Here is a 21,455-nt window from a genome sequence, read left to right on the forward strand (position 1 = left end):
AGGGGACCAGGGTTTGTAGAGCTACTCGCTCGGCAGCAGAGCCAGCTGTCAATGAGTGCTCTCCTTTGTATTCCACCTGCTCTCCCTGAGTGCCCCCTTCATCAGAACTGGGAGAAGTGTTGGGGGTGGTGGGGCCTCTGGTCCCAGTAGGGCAGAGGTAGAGGGCACAGGGTGTTCGCTGACAGCTCTGCTGCAGAGGGGGGAATCCCTGCTTGAGCAGGAAGCTGTGAGGGGAGAAGGGGTCCTGGGGAAGCCAGGCAGATGCTGCTGTGCCTGCCGTCTCTGCTGGAGCTGCAGCCAGGGAGCAGGGGGAGGGGCCAGCCCAGCCCTCTGGAGCAGAGAGTCCTGCAAAGCATCTGGGATGCTGTAGGCCTCTGGTTTAAGTTAAACCAGGAAGAGGTACTGGATAGACATTATATAAACTGGTTTGACCCAAGTCATTTAAGTCTGATACTACATTCAACCAGGTTTATCTCAAACTGGTTTCAGCCATTTTCAAACTGGTTTATATGCACTGAACGTCTGTTCTGTTACAGGTTTAAACCAGTTTCTGATGACTAAACTGGTTTATGTGTAGTGTCTGCCCCTGGCCCAAGTGATTTATGGCATTTGAGAAACTGAACAAAGAGGCATCTTCCTTGAACAACCCTAAGCAGAAAAACAACAGGAAGGCATCACAATAAGGGCAAAGAGAAACAAGCAGGAAACATTGGACCTTTAAAATATATCCACCCGGTTATGATTGTTGCCCAGCACAGGTTTGATGCTGTGGAAAATCAAGATGGCCTCTGCAGACTGCTGCAGCCCAGCAGAGGAACAAAACACAGAAGCAATTAGGAGCACACCAATATAATAGGGCAGCCCACTACAACAAAGGAGCCACAGGTCTGGGGTCTGGGGCCAGTAAATTCAGTAGAGCATGCCTTCTTTTCCAAGCATCAAATAGCCACACAAAGCAGTAGCAAAAGCAACAGTTCAGACTTTTATATGGTAGGACAGTGGTAGAAATTAAGCCATAGATAATGATAACTACACTGCAGTGACAGATATACAACTCCCCCAAAACAATGACACCAAGACCTTGGAGGAGGAGGACTTAGAGCCTAAGGCCTTGGAAAAGAGGCTCTTAGAAAGAGCCTCAGCCTGATGTAGGAGAGTCAGAAGAAACATTGTATATGTGCTACATAGAAGAACAGGAGGATATCCCACAAAAAAATGAATTTAGCAACAGAGTGGAAGTAGGTTTGCCACAAACAGGCTAGGGACAGAAATTACACATAAACTGGTGTGATGGAGCAGCTTTGGTGATCTGTCACTTCAAGGGCTGGAGGAGGCAGCTGGCAGGTGGTTGATTGTGGTGGCCATTTTCAAACTTAGGCCAGAAAGGCAGCAGTCTGAGTTGAGCACCTAAGGAGGTAACATCAGGATGAGTTGCTCCTGGAACACTCGGAGGTAAAGGGTGAGGCTATAGGGAAGGAGGAGGCATCACTGGTCCTGGGCATGACTTGAAACTGTGCCCTGTCAGGGTTGGGTGGCCTGGTGGGGTTGTTCATGGCAGGACAGCCCCCAAGAAATGCCAAGAAATGCCAGGCCAGTGGCATTGCCGGTGAAAGGCAAGGAGGGGCACCTCAAAACCCAGCCCCCACATCCCTGGTGGGTTCAGTCTACACAGGGGGAGCCCAGGCTCATGGGAGTCCTGAGGCAGGGCCCAGGTCAGTGGAGGGACCTGGAGCAGCACCCAGGCTCCCTCTGAAACCTGAGGTTGCAGAGGCCCTGAGAGGGGGCCAGGCACAGCTGCAGCCACCTGAGCCTCATAGAGTGGAGGACCCTGGAGGAGCCCCAGTGAGGGGGCACTGTGGGAGTCTCAGTGAGGGCTGAGAGCCCAGTATGTAGAGCCAGGGGCCCAGTGTGTATTTGTGTATGTTTGTCTGTGTAAAGGAAGAACCCAGTACAAACCACTGGAGGAAACATCTGCGTGGCATGGGACACGTTAAGGGGTGGCTGGAATATGTAAACACTGCCAGTTACAACTGGGGCATTCGAAGGGCAGTCTCCTGCCTATTTAACATCCCAATCATTTATCAACAAGGCATGGCAGGAGAAAAAGGCTGGTGGTTTGCCCAGAGACAGGGGCAGGCCCCTACTAGCACCAGACCTGGAAGGCGTCACAACTGGTAAAAATGATCATAAATTGGTTCAAATCTGTAACACAATAGAAGTTCAGTGCACATAATGCACTTCAAAATGGCCTAAACCAGTTCAATATAAACCTAGATGGATGTAGTATCAGACTTAATTGATTTAGGTTAAATATGTTTATGAACTTTTGTCCCAGATTCCCTCCAGGTTCAAGTTAACTCAGTCCCCCAGCATCCCAGGATGCTTTAAACCTCCCCCACAAACCCCCCATTCACAGGGTGGATGTGTTAGCCTTGGCCCAAGCTGCAGCTGAGCAGAGAGGCATGCTCTAGTGCCCCTCAGCTTCTGGCCTGGGCCACTGCAGGCACGTGGCTGCATTTCTGGAATTAAAAGTGAAAGTCTGTTCACTTTTTTATCGGTTCAATCTATGTATCTTAGATTAACCTGTGAGGACTGAATCGATTCAGCCCCAGGCTATTTGACTGTCTATACTTAGCCAAAGTGACAACACAAACAAGAAGTTGGACTCAGCATACTGAACAAATTTGAATCTTCAAAAGGGCTTCAAGGGCTAATAATAAAGGTAGGCTATGCATTAATAACCGCTAGTCTCAGATTACTACAAACTCTTGAACAAAAGACATGTTGACAGGACAGATGTAGTAATCTGTATGGCACATGTAAGGAGAGCACAGGTGGCAGAAGGGAAGAAGTTACAGCTTGAAGGAGATACAAGAAAGCAAGTCTGTGTGCATTGGCTGGAACCTAAACTGCAGTCATTCACTACAGTTAAACTGACAAACAGCCACCTACTGATTTGATTCTGTGAAAAATAAAGGATGAAGTAATTAGATGAGTTTTCTACAGAAACATGTTACTAGATGCCCTGCACAGCCTCTGGAAATTTCATCCAGAGATTGAAATTTAATTTTAAGAGTTTCTAAGTATTGAAAGAACTTTCAAATATATTTTACAATCATGTAAATATGTCAGTCTCAAAATTTCCAGAGCATGCATCAGAAACCCATGAATTAGTGTCCAACTCTATGGAAAATAATTCTGAATTTTGCACAACCCTGAAACTCTATTTTGTGATCTTTGCAGTATTTTTTGTATTGCAACGCTCCTCCAAAGGAATGTAGGAAGTATATCTGAGCTAGGGGCAACTATTGTAAGTGACCCCTGAGTTGCATGTTTAGGTTTCACAAGTCACTGAAGCAGGGAGTTGAGACTAAAGAATAATTACATGTGGATGATATATAACCAGATTTTGTAATTAGCCAAATCTAAGTAAAATATTCCTCTTTTCCTGTAGCTGATTAAGACATTTATGTCTCTCCCTAGGCGAAGTCCAAAGTGTTGCCAATCCTAGATGATGTTGAACTTTGAGGGATGGAACTTTCTGGGAGCAGTAAGGAAATTAGATATTTAGGGCCAAACTACCAGCAGTGGGCTCATGGATGAAGTTAAATTAGACTTACATCTGCCAGCTAATAAAATATGTATTGGAGAGATGAGAACAATTACGACTGGGTCTCTGAGGTAAGCTAAAAATAATTAAAAAGAACTCTGTACTATGCAAAAGCTCCTGCATTCCCAGGACAATACTACTGAACTGCCCAATAACCACACTTCTCATATTTTAATAAGATTTTTGAGAGCTTCATCAAGGGAACTGGAAAGAACTGAAAAAATGTCAATATTGTAATAATACCCAGTGCTTACATTAGCTAGTTACTAGGGCCCAGTCGTGCTCTTAATAAGGACTTCAGTGGAAGTTTAAGATTTAATCGTGACACTTCAGTCATGTAGATATGTAAGTATTTTCATCTGTCTTCTACAGGCTGGGAAATGGGGCTAATGGAGGAAAATTATCTGTCAAACCCTCCATCTTGCACATAAAAGGGAAGATTTTGCTTCACACAGCTGAAAATAGATTGGATAAATTCTGAGCATCATTGAAGAAGTCAATGAGAGCTCTGCTGTTGCTTCTAGCAGAGCCAGGATTTCTCCAAGTAGATTAATTTTATCTTGAATTATTGTGCTTATATCAAAGGCAAAACTAGAGATTGCAAAGGTAAGTTTCCATGGAAGAAGGATAGCTAAACCAAGTTTCCCTGAAATGGGCAACTATTTTGAGTGCTTTTCTTTTATAATTGAAGTTCAATTGAGATCTTGATCCAACTCCTATTGATAGTAACAAGAAATGGGTTTCGTTCTGGGACAAGGTTGTGTGTGGATCTTGGTCTCAAAAACAAGCTAGTAAATTGGTGGTTTTTTACCAAGTGAAGTAATGTCATTGCTGCATTTGTATTTTAAAAATTAGAGTACTGGTAACATTTCTAAGAGTGGGTGGGTGTTTAATGTCCATGTGCCCCGTTTTCAAGTTTTTACAAATTCTTGTCCTGACAAAACTGAGCATATAAGTGCCTAACTCATGCTTAAGCTCCACTGGAATTTGCAAAAGATGCACTGCCTATCTCAATTGTGAGGCCTGATCTGGCAGATCTGCTCATAGCATGTCTATAACTCTCCTACAAAAGACAGCAGGAGTTGAAGATAATTGTGCCACCCAAGTATGTTCAATTATCTCCTCTGTCCAAAGGCATTTTAATTGACATCTCTCATCTCCCATGTAAATACGCCAATAACCAAACTGTAGGGTATTCCGGTGGGGGGAGGAGGGGACGACTTTTAATCATTTTTATTAAAATTATTTTAGTTTATTTTAAATGCTTAAATAATCTTTGGAACAGGAACTGGAACACAGGTCTCCCTTCTCCAAGATAAGTGCCTGGGACTTTTGGGCAAGAGCGGGGGCACCATTGCCTGCTGCTTCTTTCTATTTCCTAAAAAGAAGGATAAACCCTTCTTCAGGTTTTGATAGAAAGTGATTAGGTGACTGAATCCAGGAGAGTCCATAGCTGTCAAGCCTGAGAAGAGATAGGTGCCTCTCCGTATCCCCAGTCAGGTGCCATCTCCCTGAAAGAACAGAACATAGGCTACACCTCTCTCCTTTGCATTCTAAATGGTGCTCTGAAATTTGGGCTGGTTTCTTTGAATCCTATTCTAAGGCTCCTGAATTTCCCTGTACTTTGTATTTCCATGTTTTGTGCTAACAAACTGATACATCTGTATGAAACATATGGTCTTGTATTCAGTATAAAGCAGATTTACCAAGGCCAGCTGTAAAACAACTCACACAGATCTGTTTATGTGAATTTAGCTTTTGCAGTTTAAAAATTCCAAATTCTGAGGTTACAGTGATATAGTACAAATACTAAGCTACACTGCCTACACTGAGTTTACAGTAGTAGTTCCAAGTACAGGAGACTGATATTTACTGGGTGAATCTACACGAGACGCTTAATGCCCACTGGACTAATTCTACTGTGCATTAGCGCAGCTGGCAAAAAAACGTGCTAATGCCCTAATGCACAGTAGATTAGTCCATTGCACTTTAAGCATCACCTAAAAAGCGCTAATGCACAGTAGCACTGTGCTAATTCATAGTAGCACTGATTACTGCGCATTTAGTACCTGTTATTAGAGGTACTAAACTTAATGCACCGTAATTCCAGTGCATTAATAAATGTGCAGATGCCTATGGGACCATTGAGAAGTGAGCACAATATGCTTCTAAAAGGATGTACTCCTCTCTCCTCCCCTTCCCCAACCTGCAAAGTGTTGGGCACAGTTTGTTTGGATCCTTGGAAGCCTGTGAACCTAATTTACTTCTGAAGACATACCAGTCAATATAACTCTTGGTTGACATTTATTCAGCTTACATACGGAATCACTGAAGGGCAGAACTTTGGAAGGTGGCAGCTGACAGCACAAATGGCTTAGAAACAGAACACTGTGGGAATCTTTAGGTGAAGATATCTGTGCAAATCCTTACTTTATAAAATGGCATGCTGGCATTCTAGGGTGCCTATACATGTGCTCTGGGGTGAGGGGGGCATTTTTAATTAGAACAGTTCTAGGGAGCTGCTGCAATTAAAACACTGCAGTGTCTCATGTATTCAGCATCCCACGTTTCAAAATGGTGGCGGAAGCACTTTAATAACAGCTCACTGAATGCTCCGATTTTGAAACACAGGAAGCAGTATACACAAAACGGTGCGGCACTTTAGAGCATTCTAATTAGAACGCTCCAGCAGACTCAAATGAGACTGCTCTGACATATTCTAATCCAAACGCTTTGGAGCATGTGTATAGGCACCCCTAGTGTCTACATGGAGCAGAGTCAAAGTATGTTTGAAAAGCAGTATTGGTTTATTTTCTCTTGACAATTTTTCCTTGGTCTCCTGTCACTTAAATTAAATATAATGAGGAATACAGCTCATGTTTCCTTCCTTCTCCAGCATCTGCTCTATAAAAAATACCACCATCCTTCCCATCACTTAAAATTCTGGGTCATTGTTACTCCTCTGCCTCCATGCCATGCTGCATTCTAGGTACTGGCAAATTTTCATCTCTTCTTTCAGACCCTCAATTAAAATCCATTTCTCTGTCTGCAGCTTCCTTCTCCCTGCTCTCTCTCTCTCTCTCTCTCTTTTTCTTTTCTGTGACTTAGTGTATCAGTGCAGTAGGGAACCCAGGCAGCTGTCACACACAGAGGCAGTGGTGATTTCTGGTTGCCACTGAGATCACAGACCTACAGCAAAAGCCATTTTCTTTGCTCCTCACCCCCTTTTTCCATCAGTGCTCAGTGCAGTTGCCTTCGTTGCCCTGCTCTAATTATGTTATTACCTCCACATCTCAGATCTTCTCACCTGGCTTCCTCTTATCTCTGTGCCATAATCAGTAGCTCCAAGACATAGCCAGTTTCACCCAGACCTCCATTGCTGTCTTGCTGTAAAGAGATACCTAGCCATTTGGGATGGGGAGGTGACTGGATTCCTCTTGTGCATTGTTTATTATAGATACTGATGTGCCTTACCTACAATAGCCCTACAAATTGGTGGCCTTGGGAAGACCTTTGACCTCAACTGCTATACTTACCATCTGCTTATTCCACCTTTTAGGGTTTGATCCTGTTTGACTGCATTGGCTGTGATTTCCCAACTCCAGGGGCACACTGTGCTCCCCAGTGGCTGGGAGATCCCAGCAGTTGTGGTCTCCCAGCTGCAGACTGCCTACATGTGCACATTAAAGCTGAACAGAAACTAGCTATAAAGTTATTACACATTTTCAAGCAATAACTATATAGCAGGTTGGATCTTTTGAAGGCATCATAGTTAATTTGCATGTGTAGCCAGTCTGAATGTACTGCACAATTAACAAGGTAATTGTGCAACAACAATAACGTATAGAGGGGGCCTCAGGTTAGTAAACTCTATGACCAGTAACAAGTACTTGCAGCTGTGTGCCCATAATTTTAAAAACTCTTATTCCCTCACTGTGTATATGGAGAGAAATGACATTTCAAATGATCATGGGAAGCTTTTCTCTTATGGTTTCTAGAAGAACTATCTTTCTCATTATAGCTCAACTTCCAGGTGAGTATATTAACCCTTCCAATTCCATTTACATTCTATATAGAAATATTTTACTGGAATAGAAATTGTATAGAGTGTGATAGAAGAGTTTAATAAAATTTTCCTTCCATTTATTTTCATTAAAAAAGAAAGAAAAGCCAAATTGCACTTGAAGGCATATATGAAATGGCAAATTTTCATTCCTACCTGTAATCATGCTTGATATAATTAAGGGTAGAATAATGAGTTTGAGCATCCGCATCAGCACCTCTCCGGGAAATGAGAAGTAGAACTTGTCCAGGCTGGAAAGTTTGCCATATTCTCGTACAAGAAGTCCTACTCCAATACCTAAAGGACACAATAAAAATTGAACATGTGTTCAAGGTTAAGCAGTAACTTGTAATAAATGCATTAGAAGTGGGGAAGAAAACACTAGTATGAAAATGAAAGAAATGGATAAAACAAAAACAGCCATGTTTAATTTTTTCTAAATAATGTGATATTTAGCAGACACACATATCTAATCTTTTATTTTGGTCTATTCATGTTAGGAAACAAAACTTTAAAATGCTGTACAAAAAATAAATACAGTACTTGAGTCAAGAGAACAACTTATTTAATATAGACATGGCCTAAGGGTGCATCCAGATGAGTGCACACCTGTGTTTCCCTGGGGACAAATAGCAGCAGCACAACTGCAGCTGCACATAGTTGTGCCACTGCCACTTGTCCCCAGGGAATGTCTCTGCACATGTGCTCTGGCATGCAGCAAGTTGCTGCTGGTGGGGTAGTGGAAGCTGGGGCCAGCACCTGGGCTGAGCCCATCAGCCTTACTTGGAGTCTTGGGGGCCTCCTAGGGCTGCAGTGGTGGTGATCCGGGCCTGCGGAGCCTGGCCAGCAGCCTGTGTGGCTCTGGCTGGCCAGGCTTTGGTTTCAGGTAATGCATGCTACAGCCACATGCACAATCCCACTTTTTTTTGCCGTTATTTTTTGATACTGGGAATTCCTGGTATCTAATTTTGCCTCCACACTACAAATATGCAGCGCAGAGAACCTATTCATGTGCGCCACGTTCATTTTGCAGTGCCTCAAAAGCCTTTGAGGTGCCATAGAGCACACGTGAGCCCTCACTTGAACGTGCCCTTAGGTTCTAATCTAAAACCAAGAGAAATATATTTGATGCTTTCAACATAGGAGCCTTATTTTAGTTTGGACTTAACCAAACTAAAATACCATAATATCAGTCTACCATAATATCAGTAAGCATGTCAAGATTAAATCATTCACAACAATCTTCTGTGAGTTCTTGCACAATTTTTCTGAAGGTTTGTTTGGAAAGTTATCAAGTGTCCTTGGAAGCAAAATGGCAGATATGAGGAAGAGCAGATATCAGTGATTGATAAGGAAAAAGAAATAAGGGAGAAAAAAAATCCAGCAATCTAGATTAAGATACAAAGGGTTTAGTACAAAAAATGTTGTTGCTTATGGGTTGCCTTTGTTTACATTGTTTTGTACTTCGCACTGTGCCACTCTCAAGTTATATATAACCAATGTGTTTGAAAAAAATAGGAATGCTTATCAACCTAAGTGCCAGATTTGAAACACACTGGCTGAGGTTCTGGGCTCTATTTCCAGAAGATATTGCACACAAAGGTGCAGCTACAAGGAAGAGGACAAAAGGTACCTTTAAGCCACATTTGTGTCCTCCCTGTTCTGGGCTGCTCCAGAAGCCAGCGTAGCCCAAAGAGTCATTCTGCTTCATGTCAGCATACCCCCAATTAGACCTACGGGCTATTTTGGAACAGCAAAGAATGCCCAAAGAAATGTGCACTGCGAGGCCTCATGGTCCTTTATTGCCCAAAGACCATTTCCCAGCATATCCTCTGTCCTTATCTACCTGGTTCCTGTACCAGAAGACTGTTTCCCTGGCTTACCTAGCATCCTTTATGGCACTACAAACCACAGGCCCATATTCATAAAATCTTTACTCAGCCCTTCATCCTTCTGAAGTAAACTACTTGTGTACCAGAGACTTTGCTGCCTGAGTCTTTTACATGAGACCTTAAAACCCTGAGTCTTGGGTGCTCCATGTAGACACTAGGGATACCCATACACGTGTTCTGAAGCATTTGGATTAGAACATGTCAGAGCAGTCTCGTTTGAGTCTGCTGGAGCGTTCTAATGAGAACGCTGTAGTGTGCTGCAGCATCTTATGTATTCAGCATTCCACGTTTCAAAATGGGAGCAAGAGCACTTTAAGTAAAGCTCATTGAATGAATGTCACCATTAAGGCCAATTCCTTATCTTTTAAAAACAATTAAAATCTTTAGGAAAAATTGTTCCTGTTTAATAGTTCTGCTTCTGACTTACTTTTCTCTAGGCAGGCATTTTGCAAGGGGATAAATGCAGCTCAACTTTCCAAAATGCCTTGCAGAAAGCAGGTGGGGAAAAGAACCACTGACTACTGTTCCCCTAATATGAGAATAAAGTGTCTGTTTGTGAGTGGGGAAAACTATCAAAATAAGCCATAAAAGGAAGAAGTGCCCTGGCTCCACCCACCTCCCTGAAATGGAAATATTCAATTTTGCTATTACTTTATATTGCTATTAGGTAAGAGGGCAAATGAAACACTTAGAATGGGAAATGGCTGTACTGGATTGAAGGCAAGGGGTGTTTTAGAGCCACAATCACTTTGAAATCTATCTAGTTTCAAAGTAAGAGTGGGTCTTAAGGATGGGTCAGGGTGTTAGACTGTCCCTAAATATCTCGGAAACATGTGATTCCAGAACTACAGCACCCTATTATCTGAATGGTTTCCCTCCTATGGAGCTCCATGAAAGGTTCATGCAAATAGGGAAACAGATATGTGCCTTGGTCCCTGCAAACAGAATGGTGGATCACTGCATCACCCAGAGCCCCACTGATTTCATTTGAGTTCTGCAAAGGGGAATTGGGCAGGATTGGGTCTACTTGGCTGGATAGAGGAAACAGGAAAATGAACTATTCATAAATCTTGTCAGCTGAAATGCTGTCCCTGCAAACAGACTGAAAGACCCAGGAAATATTTTGTTTCTCCCGATGTCTTTCAGTTATCGTCAGCTTGGGTGTTATTTCTAACAATAGCAACTAGAAGATTTTCAAATAATGTCCCTTTAAATTCCACATGGTGACTCACTCATGAACTGTTTATACAGCTGAGTAGTATTCTTATCATGATTGCCAGGTATTTAATAGGATTACTAGAAGGTAGAATGATTCGTTCTTCTAAGATGTTTTCATCCTTTTAATATTATCCTCTGCATACCTTTAGATTTCTAAATGTGTTGGTTACAAAGTCTTAGGAAGGCACTGTCTGAGACCCTGTTCCCCATGTCGTTTGTTTGTTTATGGAAGGGATGTTCTCTTTCTCTCTTCCCTCTCTCCCTTTTTCTTTTGTTATCTCAGATAAGACTACAGAGGAGATTTAACCATCTCAACCTTATTTTGAATGGAGACCCATTCACCTACACCCTTATCAGCAAGCAGCTATTAATTGCTTATTAACTTGCGTCTCAAACCACTTTGAGTTAAATCTGACTGTCTTTAAGATGGAGCTGGCAATGCTATATTGGAATTTAGAACTGGGATATGAGAAGAATACTTTATCTAATTAAAATATTAGGGAAGTAGTAGCAGACTGCATGTATTTGCCTATATATTACAATTTGCTAAGTACATGAGTTATTTCTTTTTTAAATTTAGTTTAATTAGTCATCATGATGACACTACCTCTTTTCTCACTATGAAATTTTATTTCTTGGAAACAGTGCAGTGTTATATAGGCTCTCGGGGCCACTAGCGTTTTCAAAACTACATCAGTTAGACTGGTCCCAACCAACCTTAGAGAACAGTGTTAAAAAGTTAAGGGTCTGATCTGTACAAAAGTTGCTCCTATGGTGGAATTGACCCAGTTTTAACAGTAGCAGGAACTTCCTAGAGTAGACAGGACTTTTACTACTACTTTTTTACCTCCTTTTTTCTTGTTACTCTTTTCTCTAATCTCTCCTTTTCTTTTATTAGATTATTAGATTTTTAAAAAGGCAAAAGAACATTCCCTTTTCTGTTTGTCCTCTTCTACCTTTCACCTTGTTTCCTGCTATTTATCCACATCTCCCCTTATCGTTTTCTTTTTTCGCTTTTCCCTCTTCCTTTACTCTTCCTCTTGCTTTTCCTTTCTGCCTAAATGACTAAGTTTGGCTTCCCATGAGGTGTAGATGCTTTTAATAATTAGGCAAATTGCTCTCGTTATGTCCTACAATGATTACTTGGTAGTATTTCCCAACAGACGATTTCAAAGACATTGGGCAAAGGAAAACAGTGGGGGTGCAGAAAGTATTGTGAACCTTAGTCCTTAATTTTCTAAGGCACATGTAATCTTACAATTGTGTATAATTCAGCAAGTGGCTCATTAGAAGGAGCCCCCTTCCAGTTTCTCTCACAGCAGTTCTTAATCCAGAGAGCCAAAGGTGCAGTTCACTTGAACAGGGCTCTCAACTCAAGAAAGCAGTCCAGAAACTACATCTCTCTCCACTGATCTTAGAAACTCGGCTGAGGTGCTAGAACATACATACTCCTAATTTCATGGAGTTACCAATAGATGCTCTAACCCAAGTAGATTCGTAGCTTTTTTTGAGTTGGTAATGGGGAGCAGGAACTGGGGAAGAAGGGGGAGAGAGAAAGAGGATGAAGAGACCCTACACATGCAGTGAAAGAAGATGAAGCCAAAAAGAATGAGCGGGGAGAAAAAGAGTGGTAACAGGGCCTGAGACTATTGAGAGACCTCTAGGAGTGGGAGATCCATCCACCAAGTCAATGCAAAAGGTACTCTACTACAGAAAGGTGTAAGGACGGTAGTATACTGCTCCTTTAAGAGGGAACACACTGATTTTTTTCCTGTAGCTCTGCCCAAGGGAGAAGGAGCAGGAAATGCTGTGAAATGTTGGTATCTAGAGTTGGCTGCCTTGCAGAAGAGAATGGTCTTCTGAAGTTTGATGCTTCCCAGAATTCATAAGTAAGAGTTCATTGAGAAGGAGACAAGAGCTGCTTGCCTTGTGTAAGTGTTGTGCCTGTAGCCTCAGAGACCAGGTAAGCTAAGTCCTAGGAACCTGCAAACCAATACCCTGGGTTGTCTTGTTTGTGCTGAGACCAGGAACACTCACTTCTTGTTCCCAATCTGACACCCTTTCGAAGTATGTCTCTTTTTTTTATTTTCCTATATACGGCTATTGTTTCTGAAATGTTCTCTAGGAAAGACTCAGACCACCCACAAGGAGATAAGCACAGTACCAATGCCTCTTTCCTTCAGCTAAGTATGATCTGACAGTACATAGTTTTCCTAGCACAGCCAGTCCTGCTGGGTTATGGAAGGAGATTCATCCATGACTCTGGGGTTTTATGGACACTACTGTACAAGACGAGTGAATGAAGAAGGCTCCTTGAAGTCTCTCCTGTACATCCATGAATATCTCAGCCCTAATTTGACCTAGATTTAGGAAGACTGAATCCCCTAGAATGCTTACAATGTACGGGTGATATGGCAGAAAAGATTGAAGTAATTTTCTGTGTTGTTACCTTGTGGTAAATGCTAGTTTAGCAATACCCTCATTGCTTTCTGTCAAAAGTAAAATGGATTGACACTTAAACAATTGAAAGGTTGACTTTCATTATTTCTTACTAATGGAAACATGACACAGGAGAAAAAAGAACCAGTTACTTGAAGGAAAAATGATATACGGAAGGTAGGACTTTTCATTATGTATACTCATTCACAGTAGAAGATATGGAAATTAGGTTTTACTTTGCACACTGCAGAGGAGGGCTCACTCCATGAGAGCATAATACCAGCAAAACTGCAAAGACTCCTATTACTGAACACTGGTACATCCTCCTGACATATCTTTAACAGTGCACCATGGGGAATGTGGCATGAGAGACTGTTTGGACATTCCTAGAGGACAAATAGTTAGTTCTGAGAAGGAAAATACATTCCTGTTTGGTTCATGCCTCTTTCTGGATACCCCATGATATTTTTTGCTTGGCTTCACAGAATACCAAAGTTGTAAGAGGCTGATGTCTATCAGCATAGGGTTGGTACTACTGGCTGATATCATTATAAACTGGGAAAAGCCTGAGAATTCTGCTTTGAAATGAAACTGTAAAAGTGGAAGTGAGAGTGTATCTGATGGTTTCCAGGCCTTATTTATTATTTCATAATACAGAAGGATGACTATAGTAACAAATAGCTTTGACACCTTTGTGTATATTCATCCTACATAAAAATCATGTAACTGCAGAAGTTTAATTTTGTTCAGTTTATCATGTCAGTGGATCATGAAATCTTTATGATGGGTCATCCATGGGACTACAGTGATTGAGAAATGCTGTGAACTGATTTCTTTTGAAATACAGTTCAAAACCAATTGATCTTCAACATATTTAGACTGCTACATGGACAGGCAATTTTCCCAGGTTCTCCCTTTACTAATATTTCCTAGAATTTGTTTTGTTTCTGGCCTTTCTAGTGGGTTTATAATATTTGACTCTCTCTTAATGTACAATAATTATTGCAATGCAACAGGGGTATGCTAAAAGGCATAAGGTATGTAACAAGGTATTAGAGTAAACTTCTTAATTCAGGTCTGTTTGGATTTTTCTCCCTCTTAATACTATTATGCATGTTACTTTTACACATGTTACTTGACAACCAATACTTTCTATGATAACCACATATTTTATATGATAACTGCTCTGAGGGACAGTGGGAATATCCTCTTAGCCAAATAAAAACTCCAGCCAAACCACACTAGTCCTCCACAAATTCCCTACATAGAGGCTAGAGGCCACCGCCCCACTACCAGCTGGATTTTGATCATTGAGATGCTGGTAGAGGAAGAGAGAGAATGGGAGTCAGATCCTGAATGTGTTTTTTTAAAAAAAAATTGGTGGGATATTGCTGGGAAATGAGCAAGGATGAGTTCTTCAGCCCTGGTGAGTCCCATTTGTGCCTTCTGATAGGTCAGCCATAAGTACAGGTCATTTTCAGGGCCGTTCCTTTAAATGATTTGGTACAAATTTACTGGCAGATAGCTAGGAAGGAACCAGCTGCCCTCATTTTTGGAAGACTTTAGATGCATACTGCTTCCCTGAATATCATCCCAGAAGCACAGGTGGGGTGGAGGTTGAACACAGGTGAAGTGTTCTGACCAAGGGAAAAAGTTGCTAACTACTGACACATCTTTTACCCATAGGAGAACTGGAGGCTTTGCAGGCAGGGCACCTACCCAAACCATATAGCTCCAGTTAGATGACTTCTTGTGATCAGAGACCTGACAAATAGTGTCTTGCATATGAAAGCCTGTCTGACCTTATCCCAACTACATAGTTGGTCCAGTAAAAGATATCCTAAGAAATTGTTGACTCTCCTATTGCAGAGCAGTAGGGCAGAATGTGGCTTGGAACAATATTACTGTTTTCATAGAGAACTTTTTTCATGCTGCATGTGAAATTTTAATAGCCAACCCCCATTAGCTTCTCATCTACCCTTAACTATACCCAGGTTAATAGTTTTAAGAGGGTACTTTATTTGTCCACAAGGGGAAAAGAAAATACAGCCCTCTTTAGGATTAGGGGTGAATAAAGCTGCTGCCAGAAAGCTTATGTACAAATTACATTGTTTGAGACTTTCTGAAAGTCTTTTCTTTTGGTTATAATGTTACTTTCCTTCCTTCTGGATGTGCCATAGGCAGATTCCATATGTGCATAGGCTTCAAATACTTTTAAATATACAAATTAAATATATAACTCAGAAACCTGAGACAAAACTGTGCAGCTGTGAAGTCAGGGTGAAAGGAAGAATGGAGTGGTGTTTTATCCCTGGGGACAAACCAAGTACTGTACAAGTGTACCTGTGCATTCCCTAGCATGAGAGACTCGTTTTTTAGTTCTAATTTGCATATGAGTCAGTTTAGCCACATAAAGAATTTGGGGCCAAAGTCATTCATGATGTAGCTAAATTTAATTTAATGAGAGACAACAAACATTTTGGCTTTTTCTATGGATTAAAAACAGCTTGAAGACGAGACAAAAACAAGTGTCACTACATATGGCCAATTAAGTAAATGATCTGCAACCATAAAACCATAAATATTTAATGTTCAAACTTAATGTGCAATTTAAAAAATATTCTTGAAAAGCAGCAGCTTGTTTCCTAACAGTATAACCAACATTCTCCAGGGAGTTCATTTGGATGGCTGGTTCAGGGTAAGTTCTCTAGTGACTTGCTGGTTTTAGTACTTCTACTTATGTTCTAACAATGTGATGCCTTGTATCCATCCTTTTTTGTCCACTAATTACTAGGTCTATATAAATATCACACAATAAACTAGGTCTGTAAAAATATCAAACAATAGATCTGGCTCTCTACCTTTCTTCCCTTCTCCCTAAATGCTTTTTCTCTTTAGAATCTCTTCCATTCACATAGCTTCATCTACTATCAACATTGCTGACTGCCCATTTCTGACTTCCCTCCAGTCCTTTAACCCTAAGAATCATCTAGTCTTTCTGACATCATCTTTTGGATTTAAGAAAGGGAAAATAAGTGATCCAGGAAACTACAGACCTCAATGATCAGCCAGGCTTTAGGACACATTTTGAAAGAAGGAGGAAACAATGACATGGAGAGAACTGGAAAATGGGATAAAAGACCACATGGTATACCAAAGGTAAAACAAGCCAGACTGCTTGATATCATAAAAATATGTAGTCTTTTCAAAGAAGGATAACAGAAATGCATTGGACTTAATCCCTCTGAACATTAGGAAAGCATTTGATACAGTGCTGCACAGGAAACTATTTGTGAAGCTGGAGAGCAATTAGTACAAGAATTTAAACTGGGGAAGGAACTGGCTAAGGGAAAGATGGCAACATTGAGCATAAATGGGAATGGTTTGTATTATACAGGAAAATTCTACAAGGAACAGTGTTGAGACCAATCTTAAGATTTTTATTATTGACCTTTGGATGAGATTGAGTATGCTAATGAAATTTGCTGATGATAGCAAGTTGGGAGGTGTTGTCAACACTAAGGGAAATCACGGTGTCATAAAAAAAGAACAGGATGAATCTGAACTCTGAATACAAATGGGTAAAAATTGGGAAAAAGTGCAAGGACTCATAACAAGAGCTCCCATAAACTGGGGGCTCAACAATAGGAATGACAGAGGAGGGAAAAGGATCTGGCTGTACTATTCAAAGATAGGATGTCCATAAGCCCTCAAGGTGATACAGCCAAAGAAATAGGCAAACACAATCCTAACGTGATATACTTCAACATCTTAACTGGAAATATTAATGCCATTTTACAAGGCACTGGTGAAATCTCATCTGGAATACCAGATACAATTGTGGTCACCCATATTCAAGAAAGATGAATTCAGACTAGAACATATGCAGAAAAGGACTATAAAGGAATGGAACCTATTGAGGGAAGGGAGAATCTATTTTATGAATGGAGACTAGAAGAGCTTGGCTAGGTTAGCTTTAGCAAAACAAGAATGACAGCTTTCTAGAAACACACAAAGAGGATAAATGCCAGACAGAAAAAAATAACTATTTAAGCAAAAGGACATTGCTGACCTAAAAACAAATTGGTATAAACTGGACATAAAGTTAGGCTGGAAATTAAGAGAAGGTTCCTGTCTTTTGAGAAGAGCAAGGTTCTGGAATAGCTTTCCAACTGGAGTTGTAGGAACAAGAGACCTAAATAGTTTTGATAATTTTTTTAGAGGTATTGTATGATGTGGTTGCCTGCAGAAGCAAGGGACTGGGCTCTAGCAAGTCCCTTCCAGCTCCAAGTTCCTGTATTTCACCAGCAGCTTAAATTTAACAAAATGAGCTCCTCAGCTTCCAACATAAATGTTCTTCACTACCACTTTATCTGTTGCTACCAGCAGTATTCACACTCACCCATAACTTGGGAATTACCTGTTCCAGATCCTGCCACTTCCTTTCATGATCTAAGGTTCATCCTTCTTCTTTAACTGCTGGTGCTAAAGTTCTCATTTGTACTCTGGTTGTCTCCCTTCTTAGTTTTTGTTCCCTTCCACTCCTGGTGTCTCTGATACCCACTGGGCATTAATAGAGCCAAAATAATTTTCCTTGCTTGTCACCAGTCATGTGTCCTTTACAATCTGCTGCCCCTTTATCCTCATACCGTGTTTGCACTTTCTATTTATTTAGTGACATCTCTTTCCATGTTGCCTTGATCATCTCTGCTTCACAGGTGACATCAATCTCTAAATAACATTTGCCAGCTTCTCCCCCAGACAAGGGAGTGCCTTTTTGCATAAAGCTCTTGTCCATGGAAGAGCATTTCTGAAATTCTTCATGAGGCTACAGCACCATCTACATTCAGATCCCTCCTGCAGATTCATTTCTATAATGACACAAGTAATTAGCTGGTTGGCAATGTCAAGGATGGGGAAGAACGAGATTAGTAACTGGGAATAATCTGTGAACCAGATTCTCACTCTTGCTACAGCTCCTGCTCTTATCTGGAACAATATGAAAGGACAGTAAACACAAAAGAATGTCCTTATACTTCTTCCTCCTCCTTTTACCTAGTGCAGAGGCAGTACAGGAGGTAGGTCTGAGTATAATAAATTGAGATAAGAGTTGGAGGGCAGATTACTGAAAAATTGAAGGGAATTTATGAAGGAAGAAAAATTGTAATGTATGAAGGAACTAATTAACACATTAAAATGTTGACAAATCAGAGAGAGGACCTGGAAAATTAGTTCAGGTTAAGCTCGGTGACATGGTTGAGGCTTCCTGAAGGTGAGAAGGTAAGGGAAATGCTTGGTTTGCAACATATTGTAAAAGAGTTGGGGCTGGGTTTTGAGAAGCCAACTGGTACTTCCCGAGCTTGCAACACTTAGCGTGCAGGGTGTCTTTTGTTCCTTACTCTGAGTCCAATTCACTTTTTCAGTAGTACATTCCTGGGATTCTTCAGCATTAGAAAACACTTAAGAGAACTGGAGGCATTCAAATATATGTTCTAATCAGATGAGATATTGCTGTAAGGTTCAGGTGCAAGTTATCTTGCTTAGATGCTACAGTGTTTCCCAAAAATGAGGTCAATTAGCAATGCAAATATTATCTGTGATTAGCCTCAATGGAAACATTATCTCTATTTATTGGAGAAATAGGGGGAGGGTTTCTTTATGATTTTTCTGGGATGTGAAGATAGCACAAGGGTTCCTATAAGTTTTCTTTCAGACAGTGATTGGAAATAGCTAGGGATAAATATTTTGCAGGTGGTTTCCTTTTTTTTTTTGGAGTTAGCACAAGAATGCTTCACTGATTTCAGTGGCTTTAAACTTGGACTTTATGGAGTGGACATGGATTTCAGGGTTATTACTTCCAAAGCATCCTCTGTTAAAAAACAATCTTATCAAATTCTGTAATGCACTTTCAGTTTCTCTGCTCAAACACTACTGACATTGTGTGAGTTGTGTAGGTATCTGGGCCCAAAGTTACGCATTAAAATATATATATACACAAATGAGGCAGGGAAACGTTTTATCTGTCCAAGGAATGAATGGATATTGCTTTGTTTAGAAAAGAGCTTCTGGATGAAAGAAATGGAATTGCATTTAACTTCAATTATCCTTTGCTTTTGTTGCATAGGAAAGGTTCTAGTCTCAGAGTGTTTGTTTCCCCTCAACACTAATATGAAATGTTTCAAATAAAACCATCAAATATTCATTGTATTTTGTGTCTTACACAGTAAATCTAGAGACTTTTTTAGAGATGCCATTTGTTACAACTTGCTGCACAGAGTCTTCCTTTCTGTGTTATTACGTATGAATGGGCAAGATTAAATTGTACTGACTGATAGGGAAGGAAAAGGAGATAAGCATCACAACCGTTTAAAAATATAACATGGCATGTGGTGACATACGGTTTCATTCGTGCTGCTTATGATCACAGCAGGAAGAAACTGAAGCCTTTTATTAAATTTCCAGACTATCATACTTGACTTAGAACATCAGGTCTGCCTTCATTATAAATTCCAAATTAATGAAAGATGTATTTGCAGATTTAAAGAAAGGAAGCTAATAAAATCAGGTGTCTGCTGCAGATGCAATGATGTTGCACAAACAGACAAGAATTTACCTTCTTTATTCAAATCTTGTTTTTCCCTTCTGATAAAAATAGCGCTGCTTTCAAAATGTATGTCCAAAAATGATTCATCTTTTTATTGTTTATAAGCTTTAAAGGTGTTGTGTAAGCACACAGAAGTAGTCTGAGAAGAGAGAGCCCCAGTTTGGGTAACAGAACACTCAGTGAATTATGAAACAAGGAAACGGAAATTGCAAGCAAAGAAACCTTATTATGGTTTCCAAACAGGGTATTTGCTTTTTGCATTACATAAATCTACCTGGAATCAAATGGCTTATCAGTCTAAACCAACAAATTCTAAGCTTCTGTTGGAGATTCCAGGCCAAATTTGCATATGAAGCTGCCTGCCCCAAAGAACCTAGTGGTACTTCCTGCCAGCTACAGGCCTGAAGGCTGTACTCCAGTTAGTTGGGAAATACCAGGTGTCTGTCAGTCACGGTGGCTTTAAACTTTCTGCTGCTTTTTCCTCCCTGCATGTCAGTCCTTGTCATGGGAACTGCATCAGTGAGCTCTCTGAGAGAGTCCAGTATCTCCAGTTATCCTATGCATGGATTCTTTTTCAGCATGGATGAATTTTAAAGCATGGCTGTTCTTTTAAAAAAACAAGCTATAAAATGTCACCTTATTCTTCAGCTCATCTGCTCCCACACTTAGTGTGTATATTCAGTCATCTCGTCTTTCTTACAGCAGTTGGGGAGCAGGAGCAGAGGGAGCAGGGTGCACATGTGCCACATGTGTACCCACTTTACCTTGGCAGTGAAGGCAGCAGCTGCAGAGGAGACAGCGGCAGGGGCAGCAACAGCTGATTTCCCCCTAAGGTAAGTGGGGAAGAGGATACAGTGCAGCTGAGGCGGATCCGGAGGGGAAGCCCTCCAGAGCCCTCTTACCTCGCCCAACACGGAGCCACGCTCCTGAGCTGTGTGTGGGCAGCGCGCGCGAACAGTACGTGCAAACAGGCGCGCTCTGTAAGGGTGCGCTGGTGTTCGCGTAAGGTGGGCGCAAGGTAGCTGCCCAGAGTGGCACCTCCAGTGAGCAAAAGCAGCAGGCGCAGCTCTGTAGACATGGTGCAGATGCGGAGTGCAGCTGCCAGGGGCCCTGCCCGGGTGCTGCCACCTGCCATGGGCTCTTCTGAGGCCTCCACCCAGACGGAGCTCATGGTGGGGTTGGTGGCCCCTTGCCCCCCTGTCTGTGGGGGGGCCTGGTGGTCCCCTTGCCTATCCCTCCTGTGCATGACTTAGGGCCCTGGAGGAGCACGTGAGGGAGCTCCAGGCTGAGGTGAGCAGGCTGAGGGGGATCAGGGATGCAGAGGATGAAGTTGATGCCTGTTTCTGTTCTCTGCAGGCCCACTGTACAGCCCCCACAGGAGACGCATCCAATGCAGGGCTGGCAGAAGGTGTCCAAATCCAGAGCTCCTAGGCCTAGAGTGGTGGAAGCTCCCCAGGTTCACTTGGGGAACAGGTTCGATGCCCTGGCAGCTTTGATGGAGAAAGACAGAGAAATTGGCTCCGGCGGGGACGATGCCACTCCACACATAACAAAGACTGGGCAGAGAGCAAACACCGGTAGGAAGAAACGCCGGGTCCTCGTCATCGGAGACTCTATCCTACGAGGACT

The 21,455-nt window shown here is 41.7% G+C and overlaps 1 protein-coding gene across 1 annotated transcript in view; it reads right to left on the reverse strand.

Annotated features, from left to right (window-relative positions):
* SLC1A1 (solute carrier family 1 member 1) overlaps nt 1–9,563 on the reverse strand; it is an 84,606-nt gene extending 75,043 nt beyond the window's left edge. Inside the window, exons 1-2 of the mRNA XM_019518238.1 lie at nt 9,557–9,563; nt 7,830–7,970 (exon numbers count right to left, since the gene is read on the reverse strand). Of these exons, the coding sequence (XP_019373783.1) occupies nt 7,830–7,970; nt 9,557–9,563 (148 nt within the window). The remainder of the gene's footprint in view (nt 1–7,829; nt 7,971–9,556) is intronic.
* Nucleotides 9,564–21,455: the final 11,892 nt, after the last annotated feature.

Source organism: Gavialis gangeticus, unplaced genomic scaffold, assembly GCF_001723915.1.
Source record: "Gavialis gangeticus isolate Ggan-Ray unplaced genomic scaffold, GavGan_comp1, whole genome shotgun sequence".
Lineage (NCBI taxonomy): Eukaryota > Metazoa > Chordata > Crocodylia > Gavialidae > Gavialis > Gavialis gangeticus.